This window comes from Chaetodon trifascialis, chromosome 9 (assembly GCF_039877785.1).
Source record: "Chaetodon trifascialis isolate fChaTrf1 chromosome 9, fChaTrf1.hap1, whole genome shotgun sequence".
NCBI lineage: Eukaryota > Metazoa > Chordata > Actinopteri > Chaetodontiformes > Chaetodontidae > Chaetodon > Chaetodon trifascialis.
Window position 1 is genome coordinate 19422025 of NC_092064.1, and position 24656 is coordinate 19446680.

General features: G+C 42.7%; 5 protein-coding genes across 5 annotated transcripts in view; 3 read left to right on the forward strand and 2 right to left on the reverse strand.

Annotated features, from left to right (window-relative positions):
- The window catches only part of ppp1r37 (protein phosphatase 1, regulatory subunit 37), a 303049-nt gene that overhangs the window by 86509 nt on the left and 191884 nt on the right, over nt 1-24656 (forward strand). The gene's annotated exons all lie outside the window — the stretch shown is intronic.
- Nucleotides 363-5211, reverse strand: tbcb (tubulin folding cofactor B). The gene is made up of 7 exons (XM_070970877.1): nt 4860-5211; nt 4211-4366; nt 3452-3595; nt 2911-3004; nt 2628-2819; nt 1997-2069; nt 363-1899 (listed from the first exon to the last, which is right to left on the reverse strand). Exons 2-7 carry the CDS (start codon nt 4349-4351, stop codon nt 1785-1787), a joined length of 759 nt encoding a protein of 252 aa, XP_070826978.1. The 5' UTR covers nt 4352-4366; nt 4860-5211; the 3' UTR covers nt 363-1784.
- six5 (SIX homeobox 5) lies at nt 8014-13508 on the forward strand. Its single transcript, XM_070970111.1, has 3 exons — nt 8014-8710; nt 10499-12006; nt 12841-13508. Exons 1-3 carry the CDS (start codon nt 8025-8027, stop codon nt 13506-13508), a joined length of 2862 nt encoding a protein of 953 aa, XP_070826212.1. The 5' UTR covers nt 8014-8024.
- six9 (SIX homeobox 9) lies at nt 16676-18905 on the forward strand. Its single transcript, XM_070970112.1, has 3 exons — nt 16676-17065; nt 17859-18019; nt 18776-18905. The coding sequence occupies exons 1-3, from the start codon at nt 16676-16678 to the stop codon at nt 18903-18905; spliced, it is 681 nt and encodes a 226-aa protein (XP_070826213.1).
- Nucleotides 18626-24372, reverse strand: qpctla (glutaminyl-peptide cyclotransferase-like a). The gene is made up of 7 exons (XM_070970110.1): nt 23586-24372; nt 21793-21939; nt 21413-21706; nt 20829-20990; nt 20443-20542; nt 20240-20356; nt 18626-20135 (listed from the first exon to the last, which is right to left on the reverse strand). The coding sequence occupies exons 1-7, from the start codon at nt 23802-23804 to the stop codon at nt 19990-19992; spliced, it is 1185 nt and encodes a 394-aa protein (XP_070826211.1). The 5' UTR covers nt 23805-24372; the 3' UTR covers nt 18626-19989.

Genomic DNA, 24656 nt, shown 5'->3' on the forward strand with positions numbered 1-24656 from the left:
TTCACGTTATTATTTGAAATATTCTTTGCTGATAACACCTCTACAAAATGAATATTCTAGAAGCAGAATAGGGATTACACCCAGTGCAATAAGTGTAAATAGTAAGTGTTTGTAGTTTAAGTTACATCCACTGCTTATGTAGAAGTGAAAACGTCTGAAAAGGTCAGCAACACTTAGTGTGAGGAAGAACTCTATTTTTCAGCTTGTGGCTTTCATTCGGATCTTTATGCTGCATATTGTACATGTGCTTTGTTCCACCTTGTCCTGTTGTCTTGAATGCATTGTGTCCAGGAAATGTATGTTTGTTTTTTCTCCATTCAAACCGCATTGCTCTCATTGATTTCTCAGAAAAGCGAGCAAAGTAAATGAATAAGGATTTTTATTCTGTACATGCTTGCACTACACAGTTGCAGTATAATGCGGCTTCCTTATCCCGTCAATTCAAGCCAGTTTTATTAATATAGGCCAAAATCACAAATCCAATTTAATTCAGATAAGGAAGGGCTCCACAAAAAACCCTTTCAAGAGGAAAAGGGAGAAACCTCAGAGATACATGTACAGAGAAATCAACTCAATCTGGTAAACTTGTGTACTGGCAAAACATTTTTATTATTATGCATTACCCTTTGGCACATAGTAACACCAGCACCTTAGAGATCATCAGTTTAGAAAAGGAAAAGAGAACACGACATTTTTGTATGTGTGGCAATCACATTTCATTGAAAATAAACCACAAAAATAATTCACTTACATTTCTTTTGTAAACTTCAAAGGATGAAAAAGACATACTACATAGAAACACAAAATGAACATTAAGGAATTTAAAGCTGTTAAAGGAAATATCAACCCTTGCATACTTTCACTCTTATTCCAGGCATTGTACACTGATGCAGATAGTAATAACTGCAAACAAAGCACACAGCAAAACAAGTTTTCTCTCAGAGGGGGTCTGACTCAAAATACAACTAACAGCTGTGAGCATTGGTGAGGATTTATCGTTTGTTTCTCTTAAAATTTGTCTGTCAATCATGAGAGAAATGTGATGGAATGAGTTGTACCATTACACACTAATTTTAAGCACAGACTCGAAAAAGTTTGTCCAGTTCAACTGAATTTGAGATGTATACAGTGTGACATCATGTTAGTCAGGAATACAAGGTACGATTCCATCTCTTTATTTTAGTGTCAAAGTATTTTAGGGAGGAGTTTTCCTTCAACAGACTGCTGTCCAATCATTGGACCACCCATCAGCAAATTACATTTAGACTAAAGCTAACTAGAAACAGTTATGTACAATCTAAATGAAGAGAGATGGAGTTGTTGCCCAAATTGTCAATGCAGACATTCAGATTACAAAGAACACACTCATCTTGACAAAACCTGCGAGCAACAAGTACTAGTAAAAGCAACTTAATGAAATTGAACAGGACTACAAATGAACCTTCATCATGTTGCCTTGCAACAAGAACCCTCTTCTTTAACAAACTAAGATGGTGTGAGCTCCTCTTGCATTTATCCTGAAGTATCATCATACCCAGCACACTAGAAGATATGCCAAGTGACATTCATCTTTATCAGGTTGCATTGGTCTTAGTGAGAGAGAACTTGAACCTAAAAGACCTTTAAACGCCACTCTTTGGATCATGCCTTCCAGAGAAGCAAAATAAAACTTTAATTAATAATAATAACTTTTCTCTGGTTGGTGAATAGATAACATCTTGAAGTTGATGCTCAAATTTCAGGACAGAAAACACTCCTGTCCTTTAATTATACTTATTACAGTCCTACATCTCATCTAAACCGTAATCCTCCTCGGCAAAGTCTCCCACAGTCACATTCAGGGGTCTCACAAATCCACCATATCTGTTCTCACATTCAAAGTATTGCTTCCCTTCAACACTGTGGAGACACAATTGATAAAAAGGAGTCAAATGCAAAACCCACGTGATCAAAATTGTGTGTAATTTCAAAAAGACAAAGAAGATAGCGCTCTTACGTTCCATTGTGCTTTCCCAGGGGCTCATCATACTTCACACCCACCCAATAGCCTGGCTTGAAATCAGTTGTACCTGCAATGAACGTTACAACACTGTTCAGTACACCAAATACTCCCACTCTTACAGCTGTTGTTTGCTTAGTAAATTCTCGATCATCATGTCAGACATCTTAAATCCACTCCATTTTTTAGTTTATTCACCTTTATTGACTGGTCAATAATCATAATTTCTTTCACTGACCAACAAGAGTACCTGACTCAATGAATTACTTGCAGTGAGAGATTATTTAGGCTCAGCACTCAAGCAAATTTGATTTTAAATAATTACATTCACATTTCATGGAATGTGAAGAATTATTTAGGCGTCTTGATATATGTGGACATTGACAACAGCCTCCAAAACACAGACAAAACAAACCACATCAGCACAAGAAACACATCAGCAGTGGTCTCCTAAAACGTGTGGAGCAATGCATAAAAGGGGCTTCAACTCCTCCTGCAAGCTTGATTGTGTAATGAGCCATCACACATGACAACAAAGTCTGCACTGTTGGAGAGAAAATCCTCAGTTGCGTGAGATTTAAACCAATGTCCTCAAGAAAGTAAACAGCTAAGCTTTATCCACACTTACCAACATACATGACTGTGCCAAGCTTCGTGGGTTGCCCATGGACCTGCACTTTGCATCGGCTGCCAACAGAAATGGCATCAGAAGCAGCCTTCTGTTCCTCTTCCCGAGCAGCAACCCCAGCTTTCTTCTTGGCCACTTCTTCCTCATTGTACTGACCAAAACGATGTTTCTTCATGAATGACCGTGCTGAATCTGAAGTAAAAAAGTTGGATTGTACTAAAAACCATCAAAAACTTTATGAAAATTACAAATTGGAAAGAAGCTTGAGGTTGTCAGACCATACCTGTTCTTTTATCATAAGCATCATCTGACATTTCAAACCTGTCCACTTTGGAATCATCAGTGAGCGCGGCCATCTGACCACTTCTGTCAGTAACCTGTGATCAGGATGAGACAGACACTTTCAAAAAAAAGGCCACATCTGTAGTTATGCATGTTTTAGGCAAAAAATGCATATCACTTCAGCAAGGTAATCATGACAGTGATAATTGGCTTTTTCTTTTTACCCTTCTTGCTACATACATAGTAATACAGTTGTAGGTTGCAACTGTTGTTGTTGGTGAACTGATGTGCTAATTATTGCCTCCAGGTGAGAAGGGTGATTACATTTTTTTTAGTGTGTAATTTCACACAAACAATTTGTTGTTTAAATCAAATGCATGTTATCTTATCTGAAGCAAGTTTGTTTTAACCTGCTGGAACACAGAATTATATTTGAACTCAGAGACTGATCTGAAAACCTGTTGCTGCCTATATTTTACTACAATAGTAAAGTGGTCTGGGCTACTATATTGTAAGTGCTTCAAAACCAAGTATCTACATACATGTATTCTGCAGTTATCATCCAAAGAATAGGAACCCAGCAAGGCATCATCATCATCCAGTTTCTGCAGGAACATGTCAGAGGCGCTGAACAACTCCAGGTCCATGCAGGAGGCAGGTGCGCCCACAACCATCTCCAACTTTACCTTAATACGATATAAACAAAATACTACATGTAATACAAGTAACGTTTTGAGGTATTTTAGGTCTCTAAAAACATGAAGGTAGAAATTAAACAATAATCTCAATTTAAAGTGCATTGTGCAGTTCATGTCCGGCCTGTAGAACCATCTTATGCATATTTTGAGGCGTATGATATATGGTAAACTAAGCCTAAGTTTACATGTAGCAGGGTATTTTGGAAAACGGATATTTTGGCCCCTCCGTTTTCAAAAATAACATCGTGCACACAACATCGTTTTCAACAACGTTGTTTACATGCCGTATAAATACGCCGCCGAGCGCATCATACCTATGCCAAACCTATGGGCGCGAGTGTAAACATAGGTCGCTCACATGACGTTAAGTATTCAGTCGCATGTTGTGACGTTTTGGAACTTAAAACGCCGTTTAACCCTGTTTACACGCCGACAAATAGCCGGCGTTTTCAGAAATCTCCACTTTGGCCGGAGTTTTTAAAATTGATCATTTCCCGTGAAAAAAACAAAAACAAAAACAACTCCGTTTGCATGTAAACGAGAGGCCAAACCCAATGAAAACATATGCGTTTTCCCCAAGTGCAAATGGGGTCTTAGTCTCACCTTCAGTTCTGCTATGTTGATCCCTCTACTGAACTTGCGTAGAATCTCAAACTCGGAGATGCTGGTCGTCAGGCGCACGTTCACGATGGGATTGGTAACTACCGTCACTTCGCCGGTCATCATGCCGATTGGTGTGGACATAGCTAACTGTCAAATCTGGAAAACAACGGACAAACAATGTGACATATTAGCTGAACTGAAATCGATACACCAACTCACAGTAACAAACATTTGTTGTAGACAGGTCGTTTCCCGCTGTTCTGTTGCAGCGAATTACCTGACAGTGAGAAAACTTTTAAGCTTTATCCTTTCAGTTCCACTCCCATGAAATAGTCCCACTCCCAAGTCGTAGTTTGTTGTTCCCTTAATACCATTGTTAACTTAACCTCACGTTGTTAGTAAGCACGTTCAAGTACTGGAATAAATATTTGTGTTTAATTGGGTAAATTTAGATCTTTCTCTCTCATGTGTACACCATTTATAGGCTGTGCTGATTTAAATTCGACGTCTACTTTTAGCTAGCTAGTTCAGATTAGCTAACCCACAGACTGCGTTGACGATAGCTGCTCGGGCGGCTAACAGAGGCAGAGTCTACACTGGACACGGCGAGGACCCTCATCTTGACGGCAAGGTGGTCGCAGATACTTACAAACAACTGTAGTTTGTAGTGATGTTACACTCGAAGCAGACCACCCTGTACAGTATCAGCCTTTCAAAGTGGAAGTATCGCAGCAAGATGTTTCAATGCGTTGCTTCGCCACGCCAAAACTCACGTGACCAATCCAACGCCCACCTCGTTACGTCACACTCATCTCAGGAGATGTCGCGTGTTTACGAGATGTTTCCGTTAATCTGTACCGGAAGAGAACTATTTATAAAACACGTTCTGTTGAACTGAATGGCAACGGACGCGGTATAAACACGTATTTTCTGACTGTCTCATCATGGTCTCGGATTAAATCTATGTATGCAATGCTGTACCGAGAGTGTAGCCAGCAGATGTCGCCATTTTTGAATTTCAAATACTGTGACTGTATCAAATTCATAGGAATTAAGTGCTTGAGAAAGCTTCGCCATACAACATGAGGAATCCATGAATACTACGTTATAAATGAAGGAACTGTCCTGTTGTGTGGTTGTGCCACATTCCAACATCCATTCCTGCTTTTCCCAGCTCTAGCACATTCTAGCCACCCCCAGACTGGAAAACACCAATCACACAAGGCAGCATTGCTGCCGCAGCAAATGAATTAAACCAATAGTGTTACGATACGAACAGAAAGGAGCTGTGGTACCGCCTACTTACTAGTAGATTGACACGATCGAAAACCAATCATCAGAAAAGGGTGAACGCTACCGTTGAAACTACCACACAGCGGCGCTATCCCCGAGTCTAAACACCGAAGACTGAGCAAAGTTTCTTATTATGAAGATTATTTTCAACATTATACATTCAACCAGGCATTTTACCCATTCTTTGAGTGTTACCGGCTGAATAATGAGACAATATAGGTGTACACTTTATTACTATAGGTTTGACTTAATCTTTGTCTCCAGCCATCTGGCTCAATAATATCCAGCAAAGCCATATCATGTTTTGGTCCAGTTCTAACAAAGACTGTAAATCTGGATTACAATATCTTATTTTGCACAAAACATTAATGTACAGAACAAAACATACTGTGTGCTTTGTATATTAAATCATATTACTGCAGTTTGATTGGTCATTTTTAAATCCTCTGTTTGTAAATTCCCTGATAAAGCTCTCATTTTGACCTGCAGTGGTTTCATTTTTGATATCAGGAACCAATCTCCCTACAACAAAAACAAGACTTTTCTTTAATCGTGTTAACAGTGAACAAAACCATTCTTCCAGTACAGATAACAGACGAGTGCATGTATGGGCAGAAAGGAGAACATCAAAGACAGCAGAGAGAGCAACAACCAAACCCCAGGCAGGGAGAACCAGAGGGGGGCTGAGACAAGCCCACAGCCCCACAGTGAAGATTTACATTCCTATGGTTGTTGATGGAGATGGGGGCCTGCAAACCTGCCTGGCCTCATTCACACCTCATCTGCAGGTCACATATGTGTCATATCATAAAGAAAATGCTATTTTCTGTTTCTGACACACAGATTCTCTGTCTAAGGCCTGTGTAACCGGTGAACTGTGGCATAGTCTGCGATGTGTTGTTATTGAGAAGGCGCAAACCTTGGATGTCTTTGGAGGTGGTTTATTTTTGGAGCTGACAGCAAGAGGTAAAAACAAAATCCTCTGTCAATTAGGGTGAAAAATGAACTTATAAACATAGCTTAACAGCGCTAAAACACAGACGTTACAGCGAAAGCAATGATGCTTACCTCTACCATGAAGTACAACAGCAAAAGGGGAGAAATAAGGCGGGAGACACCCCTTTATAAGAGGGGTACCCCCAAAGGTGAACATAGGGGTACAGAAACTGAACATTAAACGTTCCTCATATTGACAATGGAGGCCTAAGTGTGTCAGGTAATAACAACGGAAACAAATTTTGTGTAATTATAATACATAATATTACAACTACACTTCTGACTTATTTACACATATTACTGCTGTATAAATGACCCTGTTACACCTGTACATACAAGTGTCAGCTTGAAGTTTTTATCATTATGACAGGAGCAACAAAAAAAAAAACAGGTATTTGGTCGTTTTGGTTTCATATTTTCAGTGCAGGGATGTTGCATTTGTACTGGTGAACTGAAATGGTTTGAATTAATATTGTATGATTTTCTCCCCTTTAAACAAGCATGATGCACACCTGCTGCAAAAATGCAAACATTAAACACGTCACACATGCAAATCATACCAGCTGTGTTAGTGTAGACTTAATTGCATTTGTTTGTTCTGACTTGCATAAGGAAACCGCCTCAGACACACAGACCCATAGGATCCGGTTGGAAAACTGGGATGACAGCAAGTCTTACCTGAACAAACACTGCAATGCAATAGCCTTATTCATTACATATAACATGTTATTCTTTTTTGCGATATATATCACATGCCATTTTCTAATATCCTAGAGATTGTCAAATTCTTCAGGGATGTAATGTTACCACAAGTGCATAGTACAACATTTGGACACTTCAAGTCTGAATTAACACCAAGTCATTCAACAATTTGTCAGTTAACTGATCGGTGGATAGACATAAACAACACAGATAATCAGTTGATCATTAAAGTAATTTTTGTGAATGAAAATGCCAATATTCACTGGTTCCAGCATACTGAATGCCAACATTTACTGATTTTCTTTGTCTTGCATGTTAAATAACTGAACATCTTTTGGTTTTGGACTCTTAGCATGACAAACACTTAGTCAACTTGTGTTCTGGGAAGTTTTCACTAATTTACAACACGAAAAAAATCATCTGATTTATTCATGATAAAAATATAGATGAAGGCTTGGTTTTACTGCTAAATCGAGTATTTTCGCATTAGAATACTGATAGTTTTACTCAAGTGAAAGATCTTTGTCATCCACATTAGTTTTATTCAGCAGCAAAAGTGAGAGGAGCGTTTGTAGCGCGAGAGCTGATCATATGTCGAGGCCTCAATAATATCCCGACAAATAAAAGTCAGCATAGAGAGTAACTTTGAACAAAGACACCGCATTAGGTTATAAAAGACAAGGGGCGTGACCGCTGGAGGTTTGCAGGCACATTCACGGTTTGGTCGGAGAGTGGGAGAGAGCGCGGCGCTGCAGAGGGAGGGAGGGAGGGAGAGAGAGAGAGAGGAGGAGGAACTACTGGAGGAAAAAAAGTTCAAGTAAAAATGGCTTCCTTGTCTTTGGAGTCTACAGAACAAACTGAGAACAGCCCGGAGGAGCCAACGGCAGCGGAGTCCAAAGAGGAGAAAGAGCCGGTCCAAATTTCGGAACATTTACTCCAAAGTTTCCAAAAGTCGGCGCTGAGTTTTTCCACTGACCAAGTATCATGTCTGTGCGAGGCCCTCCTGCAGGCGGGCAATGTGGATCGCCTGTGGAGGTTTCTATCCACCATACCTCCTTCGTCCGAGCTGCTACGTGGCAACGAGACCCTGCTGAAGGCCCAGGCTCTGGTGGCTTTTCACCGGGAAGAATTCAAGGAGCTGTACGCCATCCTGGAGAGCTACGTCTTCCACCCGTCCAACCATGGGTTCCTGCAGGACCTGTACCTGAAAGCCCGCTACAAGGAGGCGGAGAGGTCCCGGGGCCGCAGCCTGGGCGCAGTGGACAAATACCGGCTCAGGAAAAAGTTCCCCCTGCCCAAGACCATCTGGGACGGAGAGGAGACCGTGTACTGCTTCAAGGAGAAGTCCCGAAATGCTTTGAAAGAGTGCTATAAGAGCAACAGGTACCCGACTCCGGACGAAAAGAAAAACCTGGCCAAAGTCACCGGACTGTCCCTCACACAGGTCAGCAACTGGTTCAAGAACCGCAGGCAGAGGGACAGGACCCCGTCCGGGACCCACTGCAAAAGGCAAGACCTGCAACACAGCACACACATGTACTGCATTTATCTATGTGTGTGTGGATTGAGCTTGGTGAAAGTCATTATGTAGGCGACAGCTGTCCTGAACTTTGGTGTGTTTGAGAGCGGCTCGTTACTTTATGTTATGTTTTAGGACACCAAGGATAGGTCAGAGTCATGACTGAGACTACCAGAGAAAACCTCAGTGGTAAACAAAGACCCACACAGGAGGGCATAGAAAGAGCATGTGTACATTACATTCAAGGCAACAAAATTAACAACAACAAAAAACTTTGCATCAAGCAAGAAGGTGGCCAGAGGAGCTGACTTTTGACAGCAGTAAAGGCACACAGGTCTGAGACCAGGAGCATGTTGCTTTGTTATGAAATGTGAGATCCAGGCACCCACCATGCCTCAAGTTTCCTGAAACCCTGCACTGCTGCCGAGGGCCTGCAGGGTGACCGAGGTTAGACTTAAACTGAAGGAGGTGGGGGTGGTAAACAGAAAGGAAAACATCTGCTTTAGCTGCTTTCACACAGGCTGAAATCTCAGAGGTTTACTGCCACTATTTTACCAAGCAGGGGCAGATGATAAGAGACTAGAGCAGACTTATCTTATCAGACTTGAAGGTTTGCAGCGTACTGGCTGGCAGTTTATCTGTATGTCTGTCTGGGCTGCCATACTTTGCAAGACACATTAACCAAGCACAGGACTTAAATGAGTTTCTAGGAATCTGATCCAGCTTCCTGTTTGCACAGTTAAACACTGATCCACAGTGGAGGAATATAACTGCATTTACTGAAGTACTGTTTCTAAGCACAGTTTTGAGGTACTTGTATTTGATGTATCCATGCTACTTTACAAACACATTATACAAAATATAAACCAACTATTATTACGGATTAATCTACCCATTATTATATAAAGTAGCTGCAATGCCAGTGATGCTCTGGTGATATTTATTATTCTGACACAGTCCATTCTGGATAATGAGTGAGTACATTTTTATTTATAGAGCAAACAGTTACAAAGTGCTTCATACATACAAAAAGAGGAAAATACAATAGAATATAAAGCACAGCACAATGAGAGACAGACCAGACAGCAAAAACAACCAAAAACAAAGTCCACAGTGGACATCTATAAAAAGCCTTGCCCACAAAAATGCATTTTTAGAAGTGGCTTGAAAAAAGTCCAAAGATTCAGCAGGTCTGACAGCTGCGGGAGATGATTCCAGCGGGCTGAGGCTAAAAAAGGTGAAATATATTTCTTAAATGAGTCCTTCAGTCAATTGCTGACTCATATAAGTTGTTTAACAACTAACTATTGTCAGATATTACAAACTGATCCTAAAGTTCGCCTGACATCAGACAAACTTTATATTAAAATTATTAAACTTTGAGCATGTAAAAATCACAAGGTCACTGCAAAACAAAATGCAAATTTTAAAGCTCTGGCATGACTGTGTGAATTTGAATCCTGCGACTGCAAATTCAAGCACTCAATGTCTGCTACTGTGACTGAGAATGACCAGATGCCATTACACAAGATGAGCCTGATGAAGTTGTACGACTGTCTGATGGAGATTGGGAGCCATATCTAAGTGCACATATACCATGTCCTGTTCATCTATCAGACTCTTAATTCTGTTGGGTAAAATAAACAGAAGCCAAAGGAATGATGAGACACATCAGGATGCCTCTATTTGTGCAAGGTTGACCTCAAAAACATTTGTTTTGTAGAGCTTGGCAAAACACACATTCCCCTTTAATTTGATTTTTTTCTCCTCTGTTCCAGTGAGTCTGATGGGAACCACAGCACTGAGGATGAGGCGAGCCCCATGGACGACATCCCTGACAAACCAGAGGAGGCTGCTGGCAGCACAGCGCCCATCATCTCTCTGTCTGCTGTTCCCTGTAGCACAGGTGGCCAGCTCATCCTCAATGGGTCTGGTGGCTTCCTCACAGCCTCTCAGTCATTACTTCTTAATGGGAATTCCCTCATCTCCAGCACTGGTGCTGGTGTCATCATTAATGGGTTAAGCTTGGGAGATTGCCAGACAGTCACACTGAGTCCTGTTGCAACCAACTCTCCTTTGATACTGAACGGGGCTCAGGTAATAACCAAGCCTAGTGTCGGTGTGCAGCCGCAGCAAGCAGTTTCTGTGACAGAGCAGGAGGTTTCAGCCATGGAGCCAAAGCCAAGCAGCCTTCCAGCCGTCATTCTTAGCACAAACAGCACACCTGTGTCAAACCCTCCATCCATCATCTCTCTTCCTCTGCAAATTAAGACAGACAGCAGCAACACAATGGATTTCATAACTGTCCCTGATTCCGAGGGCAGCTGCCAGACAGTATCTTCTTCTTCTTCATCTTTATCTCCCTCCTCACCAACTCTGTCCTCTCCAACCAGTATCCCTTCACTAGTCTTAACACAAAACACCCAACACCAAGAGTCCCTCACCCTCCCGCCCTCGATGTCGTCTGCAGGCATGGTAGTCTCCAGTTCCGCCGTGTCTCTGTCCAGTCAGCAAGGGGAGTATGTTGTCTTTGCCACTGCTGGCTCCCAGTTAAACCCATGTAGCTCTGTGGTTTCCTCCAGCAACCCCACCCCTCAGGTCTTCTCTCTGCCACAGGTTGTGCCTTCCATCCAGGGTATACCAGTATCCCAGCTGGTCCAGCACTCCTCAGGTGCCCAGGTGTCCCAGTGCCCTCAGTTGGTCCCAGTATCCCCCCTCACCTCGTCAGCTCCTCAGTTCCAAAGCCAGACAGTGAACACAGGCAACAGACTGGTGCAACAGCAGCAGGATGTTTCAACAAGTCTGCCTGGAGGTGCCACAACCATAGTCTCCATTTCACAGCTGAACAACAATCAGCTCTCACAGCGAACGGCACACCAACCAGGGGACCAAACCACAAACTCCGCACCCAGCAAAATCCAGGTCCCACAGGTTATTTCCATTTCTTCCCCAACACAAGTTGTCCCGGTCCCCCAAGCCAAAGGCACTGCACCAGCACAGTTAGTCTCTCTCCCCATGCCTCAGCTGGTCCCAGTCTCCCCCATCCAGACTTCATCCACCATCTCTTTCCCCCAAGTGGTACCTGCCGGTCCTTCTCTCTCCATCCCCTCTGCAGGAATGCCCTTACAGATCCTGACTTCAGCACCTGCAGCTACAGGGGTCGCACAGGGTCCTCTCAGGATAAACCAGCTGAGGCCCATTCAAAGTGTGGGTCCCCAAACCAGCATGGCCCCTGGTGTGCAGCTCCTCAACTCTGGGATCATTCAGCTGCCCTCTGCTCCTCCAGGTAAACTGAATTCTTGAGATATCTGCAAATGTAGCAAAAAAAAAAATACTAACTGTTTTGATAAATGACTGAAGCAATTTAATGATTTCTCAAGCAAAATTGACGTTTTTTTCATGACCAATGAAAGTAAAAAGTATTTCATTACATGGATTAGCTGATGCAAAGTCAAGTGATCCACATAATTCTTAAATTACTGGTAGTTATTAGGAGAAATATTTTAGGACTGGAATTAACAATTGTTTTTCATTATCGAGGAATCTGGTGGTCATTTTATCAATAAATAGATTATTTATTTGGTGTGTAAAATGTCAGAAAATAATGAAAAATGTGCATCAAAGTTTACTATAATCAAAGGTGTTATCATGTTTCTTGTTTCATCTTACCATCAATCCAAAACTTTCATATATTCAGCTTATTTTCACATTAGACAAGGAAAAGTAGAAAGCCTGCAAAACTGATAAGCTGGAACCACAGAATATTTTATATCTTTGCTTGAAAAATATTGAGAAATGAGGGACAATAAATTGACTATCATAGTAGTCACAGATACATTAGGCTATTTTATCCATAACGTCATTATGTTCAAACACAAAACAACAGAAAGTTAACTGTAGAAAGTTAAGGAAAGAACAGATTGCAATACACACAGCATTATTTTTACTTTTTCCCCTTACAACAAATTGTGTACTTACATTACTGTAAGTATCGGTCTACAAATTAATTTGCTGCCTCCATGTATGAGCAGTTAAGTGCTGTATTGGTGCTGATAATAATGCTAAATCTCATGCATCTCCTGTTTGCATGTCGTTAATGTATCATTTGTCACCACTGCAGGCAACCTTCTCCTTGGTGGAAGCCCCTACCTGAGTGTCCAGCAAGGCAAGCTGATTCTGACCATCCCAGCAGGCATTCAGCTCACCAGTTTGCCCCTGAAACCAGTGCCAGAGGCTTCACCCATCTCTGCTAATGGAGTGAGCCCCGGTCTCACCCCCTCTACACCTCCTGTACCTTCCCAGCCTTCAACCACTTCATGCCCAACCCCCATTGGCCTCACATCATCTCCCCTAAACTTCATTAACTCGTCTCCACCATACTGTGCTCCAGAGACGGGGACACCCGCCGTCCCCTCCCCTCATTCGCTGGACCATTCAGTCACCCCCACCACGCCAAACACTCTTACGCCAGAAAGTATGCTTACCCTCAGTCCCATGTACAGTGGAGTGACACCCAACACCCAGTTGTCCCAACCAGCCTGGAGCCCAGTCCCCCTCTCCACTTCAGCTAGTCTAACTTTGTTTGATGTCCGTAGCAAGGGAGACCTACCTGTAGACCCGGCTTTGTTGGGCCTTCCTGGGGGAGAGTCGCTGCTCTTGGGAAGCCCCTCGCCAGAGCAGGATGTGGAAGCCAGCTCAGCACTGGGGAATCCAGAGGAGATGGATGGGGACACCAAGATTCTTACTCAGCTTCAGTCTGTCCCTGTGGATGATGAGCTGGGCTTGTAGTCTGTTTACGTTGTTGGTTCGCAACCCCACTTCTCTAAAAACAAAAAAACTATGAAACATACAGTAGATGACAGACTCTGCTGCCTGTTTTTAATTTCACCTCTTGGGCCCAGATGTCTCTTACATGTTTATGTCCAACAGTGATGCTCTCTCATTAGGGCCTGATAGCATCATGGTCTAAGCTGGCACTTTTGAGGTGACTCCTCTGCAGCTCTATTTCACATGGATGGGCAGGGTTTCATGGGACGCTCACCTGCAGATTCAACATCATGATATTCCTCTGGGTTTTGACTGACATTTTTGTGCCTTGGAAGTTTTGACAAAAATGCGTATGTGCCTTTCTCCTGACTATCAGATCCAGACAGAAGAACTACAAGGATTAGTCTGCTTGGCCCAGTTACAGGTCCTGATTTTTAAAAACAAGACTATCATCTTTATGCAAGGTGTCATGACTTTGCCTAATTTCTTAGCTCTTCTTTGCAGTTTTGTGGACTGCAGGCCAAGTTCAGCTGTCATGTCTGGTGATTTTGCTAGCAGTAGAAGTACTTTGTTGTGGATAGACCACAATTACTATACAACAGACTCTCTGGCAAAGGCGTAAATCTAGAAGTGGAGTATTGCCTGCCCGTCCAAACTCAAGAGAGTTGGGGTGTTCTTCTTTTTCACAACCTCAATATATTATTTTGCCAACAATCCAGGAATATAGTGAAGACTATAATCTTCACAAACAATAACAGTTTAGCTGAGTTTATTGAGATTTATGTGAAACCTTTGAAATACATTTTCTTCAGCTGTTATCACATCATGGCTTTAAGGGCTATACAACAGTATTGTATTATTACAAGTTACTGAAGTCTGGGTTGAAACATGCAGCCAAACTTAATTTTATCAGTAAACTGTTTTAATTTACTTTAAGCATTTTGTGCTTAAGTGAGAATGTCACCCTTCATTAGTACAAATATAACACAGGAAACAAAAGGGTTTCTACTCTATGCAATGCATGTTTAGTTCTTTATAGGACACTATGTGGCACAATGGCTGAGTTTAAAAGCCGGTATACTTGGGAGATAATAAACAGCTTTTAAATGAGGCACGACAGTGCATTACACTAAGACGATTGCTGTGATCCCACGTGGTGATGTTTTTGGTTGTCAAATGAATTCAAAATCTGTTTGTTGATATACATAAGTGCCTTATTTTAAAGCTTACAGGTTTGATGTTTTTGAAAGAAAAATGTTTGGACTTTTTACAGTTTTACAATTGTTGTATACCCGACCAAACGTTGGGATTCACTTTATGGACTTCTTTTGTTTGAATACCCGCATTTCTGTATCTGTTTGATCTCTATGGAAACATAATGTCTGTGAAGATTCTCAGTCATCCAGGTCATGGTTACCCAGGGACGGTTGAATTCAGGGCAACTGGACATGGTTGTCATCATTCAGACAGCCAGCCACACCGAAGTGGTTTAAACGATTGTGATAACGACCCCACAGAGGTTATATACCTGGGACTCCCCACCAGCCAGTTTGAACCGAAGAAGCTTCTGGGATGAGAGGCAAAACGTCGAGATTCTACAGCCAAGTCCAGCTACTCATGATTCAACTCTCTCTGGACTGAAACATAATGTGACACTCAGCTCTGTCTCCTCTTTTTGTATATTTTGCACCTTTAATTCACACAATGTTTACGCAGTGCTGCCGTGTTGTTATGACAATGGTTGGACTCATATTCTGTTCTTAAATTGCCTTTTCTTCCTCAGTTGGACCTGAATAATCCTCACCTGACAGAAAAGCTAAAGAGGTAAATCAGAATACTGATTTCCTGATTAAATCTGTCATAAATTGATGGAACACTTCCTTCAATTTCAGCCTAAAAACATGCATCATTATGAGCTCTCCACTATCATAACACAGGTAGCGGTCAAACCTTTGGCAATAATGGTACACAAAAATACACTTCAGTGTCACATCTAGTTACAATAGTGGCCTTTTACGTTTGTTTTTTTCCATATATTTGTGGTTTGTCTTTTTTTTTACATTCTATCTATTTAAAGCATGTATCGATCGGTTTCGAGTTTTAACTGAAAAACAAATGAGTCTTTGTGGAAATACACAGATAGGAAATGATATTCATTTTCACTTGGAAGGTCACATTGTGCAAACTGAGGTTTTACACTCTTTGACCACAGGTATTAAATCAATTTTGATGGCAGGTAGGTCATTTTAAAATAAAGTAGGTCACCCCCCGTTAATAAATTTTAAGGTCATTTCTTCCCGGTGGCCTTTGAGTAGATTATTAAATGGCTTGGACAAATCAATTTTAGATTCAATTTTACTAAAAATGTAAATTAGTTAGGGGTAAAGGGAAATGTGTCCAATATGTAAAATACAGTAGCCTTTGTTCATATGAGCCATTTCTTACCAAAGTATGTAGACATTAAAGCCTGTGTGGGCTTACGCACATTTGTAGCCCTGTTTGCTTGTAGCCTGCGATGTGTTTTTACTGACACATAATGTATGACTCCAGATGTAACCAAAGATAATGTATTTTGATCGACTTTTTGATAGTTTTAAAAGGGATCATTTGTGTCTGTCATTAAAGGTTCTTGTTTTCTCATTTTTGTATTCAAATGCATTCTATTTTTTATATTACATACTATTGTAATAAACTACATTTACAAAAGGTTTGGCTTTTATCAGTGTTCTCATTCGTCATGAATCATTGTCAGCACTGAAACTATTTGTCAGAGGATTTTGTTTCTGATTTGGCAAGAAAATTTTATGCAAATGCTTCTTCTTTCTGCACGGTAAAACCTTCATACTCTCTATGGGTGAATGCCAGTATAATAGCAAAGGTCCAAAATGTGTGTGAGGGTGTGCGTGCATTTGTTTGTACAAGAGGAGGAGGGATGTAAGGTGTGTTGTTATAACCCTGATGGGCTCAGGTTACCTGTGATTTGCTTCTTCCAGGGCATGATGAGTCATGATAACCACATGCATGTTCACTTCGGGTTTGTTCATCCACAGACAAGCCACGATGCTCACCAGAGACTTCAGCTCTTTGCAGTACAAACGTAATAGAGGTTGTTAGAAGAAATCTTTACACAGACTTTAGTTCAACTTACATGTCAAGACTTTTTGGGCTACCACTCTGTTTCCACAGCAATGATTTTCACAGCAGAGCAGGTGGCCTGCATGTGTGAGGTTCTTCTGCAAAGCGGTTGCATGGATCGTCTTGCTGACTTCCTTCACACTCTTCCCCCTCCTTCCCTCTCCACTCCTTGCCCTGGGGAGCTGGAGAGTGTGCTGAAGGCTAAAGCCGCAGTGGCCTTTCACCAGGGCCGCTTCACTGACCTCTACACCCTGCTGAAGGGCTTCGCCTTTTCCCCACGCAGCCAACCACTCCTGCAGCAGCTCTGGCTCAGAGCCCACTACATAGAGGCCGAGAGGCAGAGGGGCCGACCCCTGGGAGCTGTGGGGAAGTATCGCGTAAGGAGAAAGTTTCCCTTACCACACACCATCTGGGATGGAGAGGAGATCAGCTATTGTTTCAAGGTAGACAAATTGTTGTCATTGTATGAGATGGTTAAGTGTCTGCAGGACTTATGAATTTTGTCTACCTATCAGTGGCTATTGGTCTGAGCTAATTACATTTACTCAAGTACTATGCTTACTGTAAGGCCAGTTTTACACTACTTGTTTTATTCTTGTATCTTATGCTGCCTTATACTTCCACCACATTTCAAAGGGGAAATATTATACTGTACTACATTTATCTGACATCTATCAAGTCAGACCTTACATTAAATATTTGATTGTCTATGGAAATATGGTTGTATGTTATAGATTTATGTGCTCAAAAGCAGGCCTGTATAACGTCGTCAAACTTTGCTCCACATCGACCAGCCATGACTATAAAATGCTGACATTACTACACCAGTGATAAATGATTAACAAAAAAATATATTAAAAGTTACATTTACTGTTGCTATTTTCACACTTTGGCATTACTGTTCACATATTATCTGATTTGACTATTTTTTCTACTATTGGAGTAAAAAAAAACAAAAAACAAAACCCACTTTACTTGAAGGGCTTTGGGCACCATTTAAAGTGACAAAATAACAGCTAAAAACGAATTAATGTGGAATGGCAACACCTAATTTACACAAATATTTTAGTCTTCCAGTGATGCATTCACTGACATCTTGATTGCATGACCAGGTAAGCTAGCTAATTAGCCCTCGAGCTAAACTTAAGATGTAGCTAGTAAGAAACGGTCCAAATTCCTCGTACATCTTTGAGTTTTTACGCTCAGGCTCGACTTTAAACTTGGTCTTATTTCCAGGAGAAATCACGCAGTATTCTCCGGGAGTGGTACCACCACAAACCTTATCCCTCTACCCGGGAGAAGCGTGAGCTCGCAGCAGCCACCGGCCTGACAACCACGCAAGTTAGCAACTGGTTCAAGAACCGCCGGCAGAGGGACCGAACCACAGACGTTACCGTGTAAGTTCCCAGGCAGCGGGTCACCCTGCGGGCAGCTGTATGAGATTATCCACTTAATGCTCTCCCGCGCACCAACAGCAAGCTAGTTTATGAAAAAATAAAAATAAAAAATTAGATGACATGTATTTTTAAAAGGATGAAGCAGCTAATTCACATGAGACGTTGTAGTGAAGCTGCACACACTCACCCACACCGGAGGAAGCGAATGGATACACGATGAGCAAACTAACCGTTTAGCCTCGCGCCATATACAAAACGTACCATATACTTTATTATAACTCTTAATTCAGTGACTCACCTAATGTTTTGGCTAAAAAAGTAAAAACATCTCACAAAAGGCATATGCTGCTCATAAGATCAGAAATCGAGCAACGGGTGTGTTGACCGCGGAGTGATATGAGGAATGAATTAGATTAACTGGGCGATCTTATCTGAGGGCCCGATCACTGATATCGATCCCGATATCGATGTCAGTATCAGCCTTCCTATCAGTAGCATCGATACTTTGGGAGCCCATATCAATATCGATATAAGTGATCTAGTCGGAATGCCCTATCACCGACATCAGTCTCAATACTGACATTTATTAAAAACAGTTAATGCACCATCATTCATGTTTAATTTTATTTCTTTTCCATAGAATAACAGCACCCTCTTCTGGTTAAATTAAGACAGGACATAAGATTTAACATCATGGTTTTGGACACAATCAGATACTCAGCATCATTTTTCTGATGCTCCTCTCTCTTCATTCAGTTTCCAAACAGCTTTCTCTGGAGGACCCTCAGGAGAAGTCTACCCAGCCACTGACAACGACCGTTCACCTCCAGGCAGCCCACCTCCACCCCTCTCTCACCCACCTCCTCCTCTGCATCACATTATTTGAGTCTGCCCCTCCAATGTTTAATTGGTTACTTTAACATTTTGCTTTGCTTTGCTCTTTCTTGAGTGTAAGGTCTATTTTCTGGTGTCAGTAATACAAATACTTTGCAAAACATGACATACTGCACATTTAAACATATACAGAACACCACTGATGCATCATACAGGATTATATCCACACTTAGAGGGTCTCTCACTCATCCCTAAAAACAATATTCCCATATAGCATCAAAAGATTTCTAACGATCAGGTTCTTCAACTTGTTGAAGGGGCGATAAAATGTGACTATGTTGGTCAAATATTCCTGCATGCACTGTTTCTAGAAGTTACAGATTTTGTTTTTAACTTCTGAAAATCAAGAGAAACTGAATAAAACCATTTTAACTTTATTGCAGACGTTTCACTACACCTTTCACACGGTGTAAATCAACACTTGTTGTATTTTCACTCAACAGCATCATTGCACTGACTCAAAATGTGCAGCATAGCCACATAATATAAGGTAGCAATTACTAACAGCAGGTTGTAAGGCCAAGGGGATCCTCACCCAAGTGAAGGTAAAGTCAACAGAATTATTCACAGATATGACTTGGCTGTCGTTCACCATTGTCACTGTATGGACAGTGTTCACAGCAGTTCAGAGAGCTGGTTACAAAGTCTTATAGAAGACAGTAGTGCATCCCAATCATATTAACGGAGTAAATAACAGCTATGATTCATTTTTTCCCACAGGAATGAAAAAAAAAAAAAAAAATCAAATTCACAGACTTTCCCAGTTTCTCCTCTGGCACCATTATCCCAGAACTAACAACACTTCAGATAAGACTCTTTCTGTCCGCACGCCCACACATTCACAGAGCGATCTCCACTTCATTCTTCACATGAAACCAAGGAGACTGCTCAGTCCCAACAGGGCCGAGTCTTTGGTTAAGTTTTAGCTGGTATCCCTGTACACCGTACCTGCTTCACCAGGGTCTTCTTTTGTGGGTCCAATTCATGCTGGTCATTTAAGCTATTTAATTGTCAGCAGTGTGACAAACAGCACTAGTACTCCAGTGCGTGGTAAAGAAAAGTGAGCCTTCAGGTCTTCAGAAGCCCAGATACTCTGCCAGAAACACAGCCATGATCTTGGTCAGGTTGACCACAGTGGGACGGTGCATGTTCTCCTCCGTGTCGTCCAGCGTGTGCCAGAACTGTGGGAAGGGAGTAGTGATGACATGTAGCACAGGCACACCTGTATGAGTGTAGGGAGGAGGGAGAGGTAAGAGGAAGGTAGCGATGATGACTGACCGTATGTGTTATGTCTGTATGCAGTCTCCAGAAACAATTATCACCCACCTTTGTGAAGGAAGGGGATGTGGTCATCCTGTACTGGTCCAAGGTACACATCTTTCCTAAAATACGTCTGCTCTGAGGGGTGAGACGCCAAAAGACCCTGTCGATGGAGTCTCTTTTCTGAAGGAGTAAGGGGTGAAGGGAGTTAGGGCGTACATCAGAGAGGGATTTTAAATATTGCTGGAAACGTCACAAGCAGTGCTCACCTGCAGCAATCAGACGGTCGAACCAGCGTGCTGTGTTATCAAAGTGATTTGCAATGAGAGGATCGGGACCGCCGAGCAGGTCTAGCAGCACAAAGAGGTCCTAGAGAGGAAGTTAAAAGAGAGAGAAATGCATAATGATTAGTGAGTTTCCTTTTAATCATAGTGCATGTAGCTAAGATGGGGGGGGGGCAGCAGGCAGGCTGACATCGGACACTCCAACTCAATTCAGGCTGTTAAATTTAGAAAAAATCCATAAAGACAAGGCAGACCTGCTGTTATTGTAAAATGGGCCGGTGTTTTGGCAGTCTGCTAAATCCAGCGTGGTCATGCATAATTTAGACTGTGTGTCTGTGCATTTCTGCGCAGAGCAAACAGAGTTTCCTCACCAGAGCCTGAAGCATGTTGGCGTGCGGGGAGCCCGCGGGGTGAGGCGTGTTGGCCATGCGCTCGGCCAGGTGACGGGAGCCGTAGAGGGAGTCTGTGGCGGTCCACTCTTCAAATGACTCCTCCCCATCAAAAAACACCAGCTGCAGAGAGACTGGAAGTTTCTGGGGAGAAATCGAATGAAAACGCACTTCAGAAAAGGCAAAACTGCAGCCAGTTTCTTTTTCTGCACTGATGTTGCAGTGTTCACTCTCACAGTAACTACATAAATCACAGCCTCTGGAGAGATACTGCTGTTCAAAGATGACTGCTGCAAAGAAAGTAAGGGGCTACAGTCAGCATTTTCTATGCTACACTGCAGGCACAGAGGCAAGGAAGGAAATGAGAGTATAAGGAAAAAAGACAAAAAACTACTACTGTCAGCATCTCAGGCGCTCCTCTTCATCATGGGAAGTAACACAGGGCTGTATCAAACTAATAGGAAGCTAATCTGTCAGGATCTGCATCAATTGCTGTTTATATCTCAAGTGCAACCACAGAGCCAAGATGTCAATACACTTGTAAGAAAACCCAACTGAGTGCATACCTGCTGTTTGAATGATCTGAGCTGGGCATCCAGAGAGGTGGCGAGCTCCAGGATCATAGCGCAGGGCACTGCCGAGTCACTGGCCCCCAGAAACACCTTCTCTGGGGCCCGGGGGTCCGGAGGCAAAGCCTTAGAGTCATAGTGGCAGGCCAGGAGCAGCCTGCGAGGGGCCGATGGGTCCAGAGTGGCGATGATGTTGGTGAACGTGACCTGGCCGCGAGGCGTTGAAGACTGGAAGGAGTCTAAGTCTATGGTCCAGCCAGCAGACAGCGAAGACAGGGTGGAGGTGATGTGCTGCAGCAGAGGAGAGAGGCTGGATTAAAATAGAACCTAAAAAGGGAATGTGTAAAAAGGAGGAAACCAGAAATATTTACACACACCTGCTGTACAGCCTGGCTGCCTTGTGTCCCTGGGAGCCTCTCGATGAGGATGGACCTCAGGTGGGTCTCCCACAGGCGAGTACCGTCCACCTGAGAGGCCAGTCGGTGGATCTGAGCTGGAGAGCACTTACTGGGTTTGTGGGACAACTGGATGGATGGGAGATAAGATTAATGGTTAAAAGAAAAGCAGATGAGGGAGGGGGAAATGCATAAAAACAATGTGTGCTGTGGACAAAAAGTCAGGTGACAAAGTGCTACAACAGCACAGAGAACTCCATCCAGGTCATTGTGGCACAGAGGAGGTTTAGTGGTCCTGAATGGAGGATCTTCAGTCGGAGGGTGTCATCTGTCAAATGTGTGATTTGGCACTTTATGATTAAATTTACTTGGCTTGAATGAAAAGTAGACGTGGGAATCAGACTAACTCGCGATATGATACGATCACGATAGGTCGTCTGCGATACTACGATGCTCGAAACACTGCAAGACAGTCATTTACGATATATAAGGATGTCTGTGAAACTGAAGAAGAAAATCTACCCCTCAAAAGGCAAAAAGTGAAAGATGTACATCATAACGGCATTAGATTGCTTGTTTCATCTGACAAACTCTCCCCTCTACAGTCATAACTGTGAAGCTTTTTGTTGTTTCACATGACGTTTGTGCAACATTTTGACATGAGAAGCCTGTTTTCACATTCATCTGCTGAAGAGGCAACGTTTCTCTGTAATCTCCTTAAATCTGAGTTTAGTACGAAAAGGATTTACTTCATAACACTTTTACAAAAGTAGAAACTTGAATCCTCCAGTGTGAAAACACTGAGAAGGGACTTGGACGTTTGCTGTCCAGCAGTTGAAGTTTTGAAATGAATATTTGCATCCTCGTACAGTTCAAGAATTTTTAATGAGGAAACGTAACTTTTATTGTAGAAAACCATCATTCAAAAGCGCAGAAGTCTTAAAACGTGTCTGGAGGTGATCTTAAAAGACATTAAGTTTATTATCACAAGACAATGAAGAGCTGGCAGTCATCTAAGCTGGAACCAGAAATTGTTTGGCAGTTCTGCTTGGAAAAAAAAAAAAGGACCTGCGTGATTAATCGCAAAAATAAAACTAATCGGCTGCACGGTGGCGCAGCAGGTAGTGCGCGTGCCTCACAGCAAGAAGGTTGCCGGTTCGATCCCCGGGTCAGACGGGGCCTTTCTGTGTGAAGTTTGCATGTTCTTCCCGTGCATGCGTGGGTTCTCTCCGGGTACTCCGGCTTCCTCCCACAGACCAAAAACATGCTCATTAGGTTAATTGATGACTCTAAATTGTCCGTAGGTGTGAGTGTGAGTGTGAATGGTTGTTTGTCCTTACATGTGGCCCTGCAATCGGCTGGCGACCGGCTCAGGGTGTACCCCGCCTCTCGCCCATTGTAGCTGGGATAGGCTCCAGCCCCCCGCAACCCCGAAAGGGATAGGCGGTATAGATAATGGATGGATGGATAAAACTAATCATTAATCCTATTAGTTTCAGCACTGGATATGATCAGCATGTGATTGCATGCACTGAATGGACATTGTTCTGTCCTGCTGATATATTGAGACTGTCATTATGAGTCCAAAAACTCGTGTTTGTCACACCTGACACGGCTTATATCTAGTTATTAAGGGATGTTGCGACACAGATGTCAAGACAATGCAACACCATCTGGTTGTGGCTTCTACATTTCAGTGACAATTAACACTTTGAGGACCAAACTCGTCCCGCAAGTTTTAGAGTCTGTGTTTATGTATCTGCCATTACTCTTACCCTGTCTTTGGTCAGATCTGCGGCTGGCATGCGGTTCACATGTCCATCGGTGGTGTCGTTGGACAGGTAGACTCCCAGCACCACCGCCAGTACCAGAACAGCGAGGAGACAGAGCAGCAGTACCCGGGCCCGGGGCATCCGCACCCGGTCACAGCCGGGGAAAGAGCCGCTGCCGTTGCTCTGCTGCAGAGACTTGTACCTCCGACTGGACCTGGACATGGCTCGGAGAGACAGTGTCTCTGCAGTGTCGACCAGTCAGCTCTAACAGCTACGTGTCCAACCCGACTTGTGGAGCATGTAGGAGGGAAACCCACACAGGAAGTCGAGGAGGGACGCTAGCACAGAGCAGAGGCAGACTCGAGGAAAACAGGCAGTCTGTCGGTCGCTCTGCAGTCCCCCTTCAGCATTACGGTCCATCCTTCGCTTTTAAAAGTCTGTCTTTTGTGGCCCCGATGTTCGATGCTACTCTAGCAGCACGGTTCTTTGAAGGCATGGCTGACTTTGACCAAGTCGAACCAGGATAGATTATGTCACACAGGAACACATTGATCTTGTTTGTTTCTAGCTCGTGCCGGTGAGCGAGCAGCAACTCTTTACTGCTGTTAAACTCACTTTCATCCACGAACAGCGACTGATGAGAAAAAAACTGTGACAAAGTGAACATGTGGCTAACTTATCACAACTCTTCTGCTGCTGTAAGCTATGTGAAAATGTACACATTTAGCGCCTTTTCATTAATGGACATGTTCGTGATTTCTGGTTAAATGGCGTAGCTTCTTTTAGCTTTTCATCATGGTGGGCTAACAGCGTTGCGGTGCGCGATCGCCACCCGATGGTCGGATAGAGGAACTACAGTAAACCAAAATAAAGACATCAGTGGTGGAAAGTGACTGAGTACATTTACTCAAGTACTGCAATTAAGTACAGTTTTGTGGTACTTGGACTTTACTTGAGCATTTCCATTTAATCCGACATCATACATCCACCCCACTTCATGTCAGTCGTAAATACTGTACTTTTTACTCCACTATTTTTTTTGGGCTTTGCAGGTTTATGTATGAGATATATATG